This window comes from Mercenaria mercenaria, chromosome 5 (genome assembly GCF_021730395.1).
Source record: "Mercenaria mercenaria strain notata chromosome 5, MADL_Memer_1, whole genome shotgun sequence".
In the NCBI taxonomy this organism is placed as follows: Eukaryota; Metazoa; Mollusca; class Bivalvia; order Venerida; family Veneridae; genus Mercenaria; species Mercenaria mercenaria.
In genome coordinates, this window is record NC_069365.1 from 28768219 (window position 1) to 28781329 (window position 13111).

General features: G+C 34.7%; 1 protein-coding gene across 1 annotated transcript in view; it reads right to left on the bottom strand.

Annotated features, from left to right (window-relative positions):
• Positions 1–217: 217 nt before the first annotated feature.
• Positions 218–13111, bottom strand: part of LOC123556724 (CD109 antigen-like) — a 43250-nt gene continuing 30356 nt past the window's right edge. The window contains exons 21-37 of the mRNA XM_053543031.1: positions 11749–11862; positions 11114–11215; positions 9574–9702; positions 9213–9351; positions 8632–8808; positions 8338–8419; positions 7766–7922; positions 7420–7494; positions 7015–7192; positions 5832–6043; positions 4416–4565; positions 3800–3862; positions 3142–3251; positions 2766–2913; positions 2418–2520; positions 1367–1449; positions 218–663 (exon numbers count right to left, since the gene is read on the bottom strand). Coding sequence (XP_053399006.1) covers positions 649–663; positions 1367–1449; positions 2418–2520; positions 2766–2913; positions 3142–3251; positions 3800–3862; positions 4416–4565; positions 5832–6043; positions 7015–7192; positions 7420–7494; positions 7766–7922; positions 8338–8419; positions 8632–8808; positions 9213–9351; positions 9574–9702; positions 11114–11215; positions 11749–11862 — 2037 coding nt within the window. The 3' untranslated portion in view covers positions 218–648. The remainder of the gene's footprint in view (positions 664–1366; positions 1450–2417; positions 2521–2765; positions 2914–3141; positions 3252–3799; positions 3863–4415; positions 4566–5831; positions 6044–7014; positions 7193–7419; positions 7495–7765; positions 7923–8337; positions 8420–8631; positions 8809–9212; positions 9352–9573; positions 9703–11113; positions 11216–11748; positions 11863–13111) is intronic.

Genomic DNA, 13111 nt, shown 5'->3' on the forward strand with positions numbered 1-13111 from the left:
CACTGATATATTCAGTTCTTTATTTGAACGAGCACTTAACAATACGCAATTGGTTTTTATCATTTCGCATTTCGCAGTTAACAATTTGACAATTACCATTCGAAAGTCAAAATTCAAAATTATGCATTTGGCAAACATAATTGTGTAACGTCAAGCAATTAGCAAAATCTATAGTATAATATATAACAAGTACACCTTTATCTAACAAAACATCACACAACTCAAAAACAGAGCAATTTTATTTGTGAAGTATAAACACAAAAATGGAATAATGCAAAGAAATGAAATTACACAATGTAAATTCTGTAGAAAGCACAAACACTAAGTATCATTGAACTAGAAATAATTCAAATGTCTTTTTAAGCATAAAGAAAGCACAAAACACCAAACACCATTAATCTAGTAAATAATTCAAATGTTTTTAGGCATAAAGAAAGCAAAAATACCAATTATCATTGAACTAGTAAATAATCTAAATGTCTTTTTACATGTAGGCATAAAGAAAGAACAAAGCCAAGTATCATTCAATGATAACAGTGTTTGCCGGCACACAAATATGAAATGAGTCACTTTAAAAACAAGAAGTATGAATGTCTGTCTTTGTAAAAGCACTTTACTGATGCATAAAGATAATTTTCAACTGCGCATCTATCTTCTGGCACTCTGAAACAAAATAATAAACCTTGTAACTATATATTTTGATCAAATGTCATTAGAATGACCACAAATCAATCAATATTCAAAATCAACAATTAAGTTTACACTGTACTCTGGTGCCTTTCACGTGTTTTCATTTACTAAAATTCCATCAGCCAATCTTAAATTATAGTGTGTGTAGGATATTCCTGCCAAAAGTTGAAACATTTCTGTAAATTCCGCTACATTAATTATTGTCGAAAATGCATCCGTTTTTGAACTGATCTAAGTAATATGAAATAAATTAACTTTAATTAAGACGTTTGTAATATATAGCTGAAGTGTTTTTCAACTAAATCGGTTATATGCCACACGCTTCAAAATGTTAAAAAAGTAGACTATACATGTATACAGTAGTTGTGCATCATCGTTTGCGTGTATAACCAAAGAAATGGATGACTTGTCTTATAAGAAATAGAACTTAGTTGAGGAGCCTCCGCGGCGGAGTGGTTAAGATCGCTGTCTTCGAATCACTTGCTCCTAACGCAGTGGGTTCAAAACCTCAGGTTCGTGTCCGAGTAATATGGAGAGCGCCTTTCTTACCCGGCACAAAAACTTGGAAAGTTGCTATTTAGTGTGAATGCGATGTTAAACCCAACAAAAAGAATTAATCCAATGCAATAGAAATATACTTTTAAAGTATCTTTCGAAGAAAGAATATATGACTTACCTTGCATCCGCAATCTTTGCATACGTCACAGATATCTGCATTCTTGAGTACGTGAGACTGATAGAAGGCAGTCACTTGGTTGCCTACAATATTAGATTGGGTAATGTATATTGTAAAGTACATCATTAATCTCAATTTTTAAAACGATTTAAATAAACTTCCTAACGTTAAACTGAAGTATCAATCGTTGTTATTCAAATCAAAGCGACTGGCCTCCAGATCGTTCGACAATAAAGACATTTTTTAGATATCTTGAAATAAATGCTATATTTCTTAAGAAGGCTTAATAACGTAATTACTGACAAACTTTATGTTACGGAAACACATGAGAGTTTGCTGTTTTTACTACTTTTTACGATGAAAATCGAAAAGCGTTTTTCCTCCAGGTAAACTGTCTCGATTATAAATATCTATATTGTGAAGGCATTATTCACTTCTTAAGCAATACCGCTATTGGTTACGACGACGGGAAAATGTCTTTATTGCCGCGGCGGTCCGGGGTTCGATTCCCGACGCGGTCGTCTTTTTCTTGATTTGGAATTTTTACAATATTTTAGAAACAAAAATTCATATTCTAATGATCATAATATGACCAAACTTCAATTTGAAAGAAACATTATTTTTTAGCCAAATCTGGAGGTCAGTGCCTTTAAAGTTGCTAGCCTTCAGACGCGTGTCGAATTTTTCAAAATTTAGAAAATGCTTTATTAACGGAAAGACATTTTAAAGTGATTTCGTACGTTATAGGAAGTTTTTATCTGTTAAAATATTTTTTTAGTCAATAAAATATGCAAACAAGCTCTCAAAAACGTTCTCAGCGATATATGACCATTTTGTGTCGATTCGCCGTAAAACCCAACTCACTCACTCACTCAAAAACATTTTCGATATGTAATATCAATGGATATCTGTTTTAAAATGAAATGTTGATGTCTATCTGGAGGCATGTCCCTTTAAAGTAAATACTATTGGAAACTTTCCATTTTAACTTTATTACTAAATCACAAATAAAAAATCAATGTAAGAACTCTGAAGGGTGTCATTTCCTTACTTGGCTGGTAGTAGTCATACACTCTGACCGTTGCTGGTTGCGATTTTGCTACCATACCAGTTCGGATCACATCCATAGTAAGACAGATTGGCTTTGTTGTAATCTGAAAGACCAATTAAAAACATTATAAAATGACACAATGAACTTTCAAATTCATGTGTACATTACGAGAATAAAACTTCTTTATGACTTTACAACTTACGCAGAATTCAGTTAGTTCACAAATATTACATGAGTAAACACCATATGTAGCGCTAGATACATAAAATTGACATTTAATTTCGATATAATTTTGTTAAAACTTAATAATAGATGCTACACTGAAAATTATAAGTTTGACTGACAAACCTCATCGAAGTAAAGGATAACTTTTCTGTCTTCAGTCTCGACCTTCTTAATCTCTGCAATACCAGCGATACTCTCCAGATCCGCCTCGAACCCAGACGGTATGCCGAATTCTTGTACCGTCATACCGCTCGCTCCAGTCTTCAACCAACTTAAAAAGATGCGTTTCATGTTATTGTTGTGTAGGTTTGACATACACTAGAACTTATACAATACATGATTAGGAATATTATTACTTTTAAAAATGCTGTTCAGTTCACAAGCTGTATCGTATATTTCTCTACATAGTGTTGAACTATGAGTAAATCAACATTTTCTACAATAATCAATGTTTTTGGATTTTCCTCAAATTAAGCACAAAACTGTGTCTGATACATACACTGTGCATGTCTTGATTGAGAGGAAATCGATAGTTTCCTGTACCATGGTTACAGTGACATCAAATGATTTTTCTTCAATCTCCTGTTCTACGTGGAATGACAGGTTGATCTGTAAGAGAAAAGTAGGAATTCTAGAGCTACAAAATATGTTAACACCCTCTGCATTTTAAAACATGTTTCTGCGTACGTTCTTCCCAATATAAGGATTGCACTGTCTGTGTCAGAAATGTGTACCGCAACCCTTTTTAAAATGATGGTCCAAACTTATAAAAGTTCTTTAACCTGGTCTACATAGTTACACTTAAACAAGGCATTTCTACAATGATGACACAATGCGCTTTTCCAACAAATGTTTGGAATGATTTCAGTAAGTTAAAAGAGTCCGTTCCCCGGCTTTATATGGGTGTTGTCATTTTATTGTTTCTAATAATTATTTGCTTGGAGTTACGCACTACATAGTGTCAAGTCACTAATACCGTCTAAGCGAAAAAATGTAATCAGATTTAAGCTTGAGGCCTATAGTTGCCCAAAACTGTTCATTTTTCTGGTATATCTGGTTTTCATAGCATATATTTTGCATTTAAAAGGTTTTATCATTGAAGTAATAACGATAAAACAAAACCATATTTTATTGAATGTTTTATATATTTGACTTACATCAACAAGTGCAATGCCGTGCCCAGTTCCAGTAACGGACACCTGACTAGGTATGGATGGAAGCTGAAAATATACATTTAAGATATTTAACAATAAATTTTTATTTACTAATATATAAATTATTTGCATATGTAGAGGTATGTTCATAATTACATGTCTTCCATCTTTTAAAAGGTGGTAGACATTTTAACTGTGGTTATCTATACGTGTATTAGGTGTGTACTTCTTAAGCCCGATGCTGCATAACATTGCTGATACATAAAAACTCGTTAATTTTACGTTTACATAAACTGCATTTTGTATATGCAATAAATTTCAAATTTTCAAAATAGTATATTTTTAAATAGGCTGTATACAGACGTTCTTGCATCTACCTTGTTAACTCTAAAATTATGAGTAGTGACAGTACTCATACTTTAACGTATAAAACAGTGACCATTTTTAAAATGTACTTAGGGCATAACCATTTGAACGAAACGGTTGATTCCTTGGTCTAAACTCGTAATTTATTATTATATATGTCAAAAAACTAGTTTTATTGTACAATTATTAATTTAAAACATACACTATATATGCCCCTTTCTATTTTTTGTATTTCTATATTATTCTTACTTACTACAACTGTTTGCAGAAGTAGAGCATTCTGTTTGTTGATGGAGAATTTATGAGTAAATGTTCCAGCTGTGATTGTGGCTTGAATATCAAAACTGTCAGAATATGTCATGCCTGCAAACTCTGACAGCGCTTGTAGTCCAATAACAGTGTCCTACAACGATCAAAAAGCTACAATAAAAGTGTCTTTCAACGATCAAATTAAAGAACAATGTCCTACAACAAACAAATACAACGACAGTGTTCTCAACGATCAAAAACAATAACAATGTCATATGACAACCAAACACGGGAACCGTGTCTTACAATGATCAAATACAAAAACAGTGACATACAATGATTAAATACAATAACAGTGTCTTACAGCGATCAAATACAAACAACAGTGTCCTACAACGTTCAAATACAAGAACAGTGTCATACAATGATCAAATACAAGAACATTTTTGTCCTACAACGAGCAAATACAATAGCAGTGTCATACAATGAACAAATACAATGGGCGACCTACAACGATAAATTCAACAACAATTTCATATAACGATCAAATACAATAACAGTGTCATACAATAAACAAATACAAGAACAGTGACATGCAATGAACAACAGTGTCATACAACGAACAACTACAATAACAGTGTTACACAATTAACAAATACAATAAGTGACTTAAAACGACCAAATATAATAACAACGTCCTACAACGAACAAAAACAATAACAGTGCCATACAACGGACAAATAAATAAATATCATACAACGTTCAAATACAATAAATGTCATACAATGACCAAATACATGAACAGTGTCCTACAACGATCAAATACAAGAACAGTGTCATAAAACAATTAAATACAATAACAGTGTCATATAACGATCAAATCAGAACAGTGTCACACAACGAATAAATACAACTGCAGTGTCATGCAACGAACAAATACAAAAAAACTGTCTTATACCGATCAAATACAATAGTAGTGTCCTAAAACGAACAACTACAATAAGTTTCCTACAAAGAACAAATACAATAGCAATGTCCTGTAACGAAAATATACAATGAATGTCCTACACCGATCAAATACAAAGTAGCATGCTACAACGATTAAATAGAATAACTCCTTAATTTAGATAAGCTATTGTAAGTACTGTGAACACGTGGTAGAAGCACAGATATATCAACACGTCATATAGTAATATTTTATGAATACTTTATATTTTCTACAGCTAAATAGATCTACTTTTGATATTACTCATGTTGAGTTCTTAGACTAGTAAGATTTACATTAAAGGATCATTTTATCTTTGTTCAGAATACTGTGTTAGATAATAAGTTTGTGAAGACAATGTGCGATTTTAACTATTACTTTAGATATTATAAACATTAGGTTTAAAACAAAAATGAAAAATGAGCGTATCCAAACCTGTGTCGAGGCAAATCCACCATTAGAGTTTCTCTGTGAGGTTATCCACTTCATAATAGGGATACCATTAGCGAAGTCTTGCTTTGCCGCCTGCACGAGCAATGCATATGACGTCATTTCAATGTCAATAGGATTAGCTTGAGAATGAGATGGTCTCCAGTAGTGATGACTGGAAGTACTTGTCTGGGCCTTGTGCCAGTGGCGCATTCCACCTGAAAATAACGTGTTCTAAGATGCAAAAATAACAAAAAGAAAATGTACAACATATTTTCAGCATTGCTTGTACCGGCTTAAGCGGAATTCTGCTGTACAAGAAATTTGATTTGATATCCTGATGCAAAAGGACTAGACTATAACAATCATACATAGTACAAAACATCTTTAAGAACATTCCGAATACCAGACGTCTTTTACAACACTCATTCCGAGTACCAGACGTCTTTTACAACACTCATTCATAGTACCAGACGTCTTTTACAACATTCATTTCTAGTACCAGACGTCTTTTACCAGACGTCTTTTACAACGCTTATTTCTAATGCCAGACGTCTTTTTCAACACTCATTTCCAGTGCCAGACGTCTTTTTCAACACTCATTTCTAGTACAAGACGTCTTTTATAAAGTTTTTTTCTAGTACCAGACGTCTTTCCCACACGATGCTGTTTTCAGCCCAAATAGCCTTTAGAGGAGCGGTGGTCTAGTGGGTAAGGTGTCGGCCGCTCAATCCAGGGGTCTTGGGTTCGAGCCCCACCGGGGTCACGACCATGACTTCTCATATGACACCAGTACTGGTTTTTCCTGGAAGCGGACTCGAGAGTGGTTTCAATAAGCTTGAAGCTTTCATCACAATCGAGCTAAAACAAATTAGTATAAACTAAATAGCCTTTAAATATTATGCTACTGACCTTTTAAAACTTTTGACCTCACGTTTGCTTGAATCAGTGGCATTGTATATTATTTACATATACATTTTGTTTGATATTTACATTAAATGTGTATAAAACAGTCTTTGAAATAGAATGAGCATAGCAAACATGAACTAATTAAATTATTTAAAGAAATAAAATTCACATGGCTGTAAAACGAGCTTAATTAAATTGATCCAACTTTGAAACGATAGCTACGATTCAACAATTTCCAGATAATCAAATTCTTCCATATTTTTGAAAGGGACAATGCTACCGTTTACAATGGCATCGTTGTTGAGTTTGGTGTAGGCGGCATCGGCGTGGGAACTTTTAGCAAGACGAAGAGCGTAGCTGCTGATAGCCAATGCGTAGTCATCTGATGTGGTTGACAACTGGGACTCAACGTAACCTGTTGCCATAGTAACGGCTTTGTTGATTCTCTGCTGAATACTCTATAGGAAAACAAGAAAATATGTGATTTAAGACCTGCATTAAATGCAACCATTTACACAATTTTAAGCAACTACTAGTAGTTGTTTCATAAAAACATTTAATCATCGGTCAGTAAAATACTTAATTATATTGGTTATCGGACAAAATGAAATGTTACATATTCAACTTTACATGTATATAGGTCTAATCAAGAAAATGACTGAATACCTTTCCGAGGAGTACTTACACCTCCTATGTCGTTATTCTCCAGCAGTGAAATCAGAACAAAAGCTGTAAGTCCCAGTCCTGATGCTGAACCTCCCTAAATACAGAAAACGGAAAATAACATGATGTAGTGCATTGCTGCATTGTAAAATGATACAGATTTTTTTACAGACCTGTACAACTATCGGAGTGAAACGAATACTGATTGCCTTCTATGCGATTATGAGGCAAAAACAACGCTTCGTGACATTATCACACCAAAATTTCTAAAGTTCTAAACAACAAGTATCGTTATAATAATGCTAGTTACAGAATACAACTGCTAAAAATTATTCAACATCCTGAAAGGGGCCGATTGTTGATTTTACCTGCATGTTTTTGTGGATAACACGTCCTGGTTCTGGGAACGAACCATCAGAATTTTGTCTGCTTATCATCCAATCTATAGCCCGTTTAATTATGTCATCATCAATGTAAATTTGCTTTTTTGCCTGATGGAATGACTTTGTTACGAATGCCGATAGCCTATTTGTAACAAATGTAGAACTTGTTAGTTAGTTAAAAGCATAAATATTTTATATGTTTAACATACAAAATAAAAAAGGAAAGCTCGATCTGACAAGTTACGAAATGAACTTTAAGGACATCAGTTTCGTTTAACCCATAGGTAATTGTTATTTGGTTCAGTGCAAAATCAAAAGAGATCTTACGAAATGAATACGTATGCAGTAGTTCCACGAGTGGAGTAGCCAAGATATGCTATTTCCATGAGACAAATGGTTAATGATACAATACTGCTTGTAAAACAAATAAGTTTTATAGTTTTGACCAAATTTTATATATCTGATAGTCTGTACCAAATGAAATTGTCAAAAATATTTCACTGCAAATTAACAAATAGTAGAGTAGTTTTATCCACTTTAAGAAATGAGTTACAAACCACATGCTTCCGGACTTGTCTCTGTCACCAAAGGCGCTGAATGAGCCATCTTTATGCTGGAAGGTAAGCTCTCTTTGATACCCTAGAGAAAGGAGATTAGTTAGAATAATTTTTAAGATGTATTTACCACTGAGAAGATCATTCAAATATCGGTATAAAAAGAAACCTTTATTTTCGCTCTTTCTGTGTAATTTTATAATGTTCAAGCAGAAACTGTTAAAATATAAAGCCGCGCTTGTTACCCACCAAAGACTTAAAAGGCCATGTAATACGTAGCAAAACAAACGAACGTACCTTTCTCTAAGAAATTGATTGCCTTCTCCTCAATATCACCAGTGAGCTGACTTGTTGCTGTGAGATAATTGGTCACGAAAACATCTGGAGCAAAACCAAGCATTGTCTGCTCGCCACATCCGGTGGGCATGCGTAGTAATTTGTCGAGATTGTTTACAGTTGGTCCCATCAAGTCACCTGTTTGCATATCATCATCATCATTTCTTTTCTGTTTTTAGTGACACGTTTTTGACATGAATAAAACCTTTTCGTAACATTAGTTTTGAAAAATAAATAACGCATTATAAATTTATGCAAAACAATTACGAAACAATTAACGGTCGCAATTGTATTAACATTTCAGACAACATATAGATAAACATGATGTACATGACGTTAATGTAGACTACAGTAATTAACTTGGATGAAATCAGCAAACAATAATGCGAGAAAACAGCAATTGGTGATTGTAGTTCCTTGTACAGACACATTTTGGACATTCAGTAGAGAGAATCGCTGCAAGTAGCCAATTGTATGACAATTATGTAACATTTTACTACACCAAAAAAACTTCATTATGTGCACAAATAAATAAAACTCACCAATCGCTGAGACTACAACCCTCTGTGATCCGGCAACGACACCAGCTGGCAGAGACAGTGCGACATCTGTACTGAATGAAGTTGCGTTCTTCAGGTCTATCAATATTGGGTTACTGTATTCCTTGGCCACACCCTCAGGCTTTAATTCAAGGAAAACATTTACATGCTTCATTTTTTAAACATGTAATGTACAAAAGCGGATTTTTTTTTTAAAATATCGAGAACATTTCAAATAACAAAACTAATAAAATATACCGATATGTACATTATTTCAAAACTGTTCCAGTATGTAACTTTACATAAAGATTCATTTCTTTTGAATATTTTTTCTTTTTTGTTATCCTGTAAACTTTAAGTTTACCTCAACCAACAATTGTCTGCGTACACCATCAGCAGCAAGAACAGATTGGGCCTTCACTGTGAGAGGTATCTTACCGAGAGCTGCAGGAACTATAGGGAAAAATACGCTCTTTGCTGCTCCCGCTGTAACCTATAAGACAACAGTACATTAACTTTACAGGTCTTGCTTTGTATTCATCGTTTTATAGTTTAAATCACAAAGATTGTCTTTTTGACTTGCTATAATGGCAAAATTGGTTAAATACACCAGAAAGTGAGAATTTACATTAATTATAATGCTACACGTCTATGTAAACAGAGATAGCGTTATCTGTATATCATCACTTTTACTGATTTATCTACTTCATATGATAAATAATGATGTGAGAAAAATGGTGGCATGTTTCTGCCACGAGATAGTTAGGTAGCTATCGCAATAATAATGTAAACTTTCCAGGAAATGTGTGGGTTTTTTTTTTCTGAAAAAATTCCGCAATAAATAATATTATATGAAAACATTTTAGCGCAAAATTGCGCGCTAATGCTCGAAACTACCACGAAATGCTTGGTAGCTATCACGATAATATTTTAAAATTTTCAGAAATGTTGTGCAATTTTCTGAAAATATTATTGCAATAATTATTTTTTTTCCAGATGTTTTTATTTTCTGAAAACTTTTAAGAGCAAAATTCCGATACTGCAACGTCACATTTGCTAGACAGCTATAAATAGAACACGATGTACTGCAGTTCAGTGTTAAATTACATGGGTTCAAACAGTGTTCCATTCTTGCTATTTGAGCCGTGCCATGGGAAAACCAACATAGTGGCTTTGCGACCAGCATTGATCCAGACAAGCCTGCGCATCCGCGCAGTCTGGTTAGGCTCCATGCTGCTCACTTTTAAAGCGTATTGGAATTGGAGAAACTGTTAGCGAATAGCATGGATCCTGACCAGCCTGCGCGGATGCGCAGGCTGGTCTGGATCCATGCTGGTCGCAAAGCCACTATGTTGATTTTCCCATGGCACGGCTCATTTATAGATATCAAAATGGCAGCTCTGGGCACTAAATGCAAAAAATATCGAGAAAAGTTCGAAATATCAAGATTTCTTTTTCTAGATAATAAATGGCAGTTGTGGGCACTTACGCAAAAAGTATCGAGATAATAATGTAAATTATCGCAATAATATTTGCAGAAAATTTTCGACTATTGAGAAAATCTTTTCAGAAAACTTCGCTTTATCACTATAATTATTCTAGTTATCGCGATAGCTACCTAGCTATCTCGTGGCAGAAATAATTATGCCACCATAAAGAAAATATGAAACCATAACTATCTAGCAGTCCATTTAATTAAACACTTAAATTTGAACAGAAAGTCAAGTAGATGAATGATTAAAGGGAGCGGGGCTCTGGTGGTTAATGTTTGTGCCGCTCAACCCGGAGATCCTGGATCCAGTCCAAACTGGAGTAACGTACAACAAATTCAGATATGAAATAAATACTGTTACGTTTATCACTGGAATCGAGCAGAAAACTATCAGAATAAATTATATTCTTACATGAACTGTTTCTGTTTGCTGTTGCGAAACATACTGTACTATTCCGGAGGTATCCACGATGACATTTTTGAAGTCATTAGACTGCTCCAGCGTCACAATAACCTGTTAAAATACATGTTAAAGACACGAGTCAATTTCTTGGTGAAAAGTAGAAAAAAATCACTAGTGCCTGATATTCGTATCGATTGTTTTGCAGCGGCAAATAGGCTTTATGTGTAAGTGAAAATGTACTCGACATGGTATTTTGTATTTTCAGAGCATTTGAAGAATTGGTAACGTACTAAGAGTAAGGGTTTTGATTCATTGAATTGCTGTCAATCTCGATACCGCTTGGTATGGTCTCAGAATACGCAGTTTAATTTACAGTGATGTGTACATTGACCATAAACAGATGAATAAGTGAAAATGGATAATTTGTACATATTTCTAACTCAACGATCAAAGGAACGTCTAAATATAGGTGTGGTCAATTAGCAAGATGTGACCACAGGAGTTTGAAAAGAATACGTATTAGAAGAAAACGCTAAGTTCAAGAAGTACAGGCTTTTCGCTGGAAATGTAGCATCTGTCAATATTGCTTAACATAATGTATCGTAACTGAAAACATGTCATTTTTCTGAGTCAACATGACTTACATCAAGATCTTGGGACATGTAGTTGAACACGTTAGCCTGTAAAGCAATCTGCTCTCCTCTCACTACAGAATATGGCAAGTTCAAACTCACGAAAAACGGCTTGAAAGCTTCAATCTGAAAACATATGAATCATGAAAAATAATAGAACAAAAATTTTGAAGACAAAATTTGCAAGGACAACAGCTATATGATGAAAACAAATGATAGTAATTACCTCAAATAGATTATTCTATCATAAGTATTTGCAGCAGACGATGTTACACCCAGAACGGACACAAAGCTCACTGATCATTGTAGCAGTCGATGCTTCATCCAGACCGGACACAGAGCAAACTAACATTTGAAGTAGAAGCTGCTACACCTAGAACTGACGCAGAGCTAAACAAACTTTGCAGTAGAAATTGCTACACCCAGATCAGGCACAGAGCTAACTAATCTTTCCTGTAACACATGCTACATCAAGACTGGACAACGAGCTAACCAACCTTTTCTGTAGCACATGCTACATCTAAACTGGACACAGAGCTAACTAATCTTTCCTGTAGCATATTCTACATCCAGACTGGGCACAGAGCTAGCTAACCTTTCCTGTAGCACATGCTACATTCAGAGTGGACACAGAGCTAACTTACCTTTCCTGTAGAACATGCTACATCCAGACTGGACACAAAGCTAACTAACCTTTCCTGTAGAACATACAACATCCAGACTGGACACAGAGCTAACTAACCTTTCCTGTAGAACATACAACGTCCAGACTGGGCAAAGAGCTAACTAACCTTTCCTGTAGCACATGCTACATCCAGACTGGACACAAAGCTAACTAACCTTTCCTGTAGAACATACAACATCCAGACTGGACACAGAGCTAACTATTCTTTGCTGAAAAACATGCCACATCCAGATTGGACACAGAGTTAACTAAATTTTGCTGTACACAGAGCTATCTAACCTTTGCAGCAGAATATGCTACAACTAGATGTGACACAGAGCTCTATAACCCTTGCAGTAGAAGATGAAATGCATTGACCTGACAAAGACTTAATTTACCCAGACCGGACACAGAGCTAACTAACTAACATCTAGACCTGACTAAGTGCTAACTAACCTGTGCTGTAGAAAATGCTCAATCCATACCTGAACAGCTAACTAACCTTTGCTTTAGAAAATGCTCCCCCATCACCTGACACAGAGCTAACGAACGTTTGCACTAAAATATTTTAGGCAAATACCTGCGAAAGAGCTAACTAACCTTTGCTGAAGAAAATGCTCCAACTAGACCTGACACAGAATTAACAAACCATTGCTTTAGAATATGCTCCGCCTAGACGTGACACAGAGATATCTAACGTTTGCATTAAAG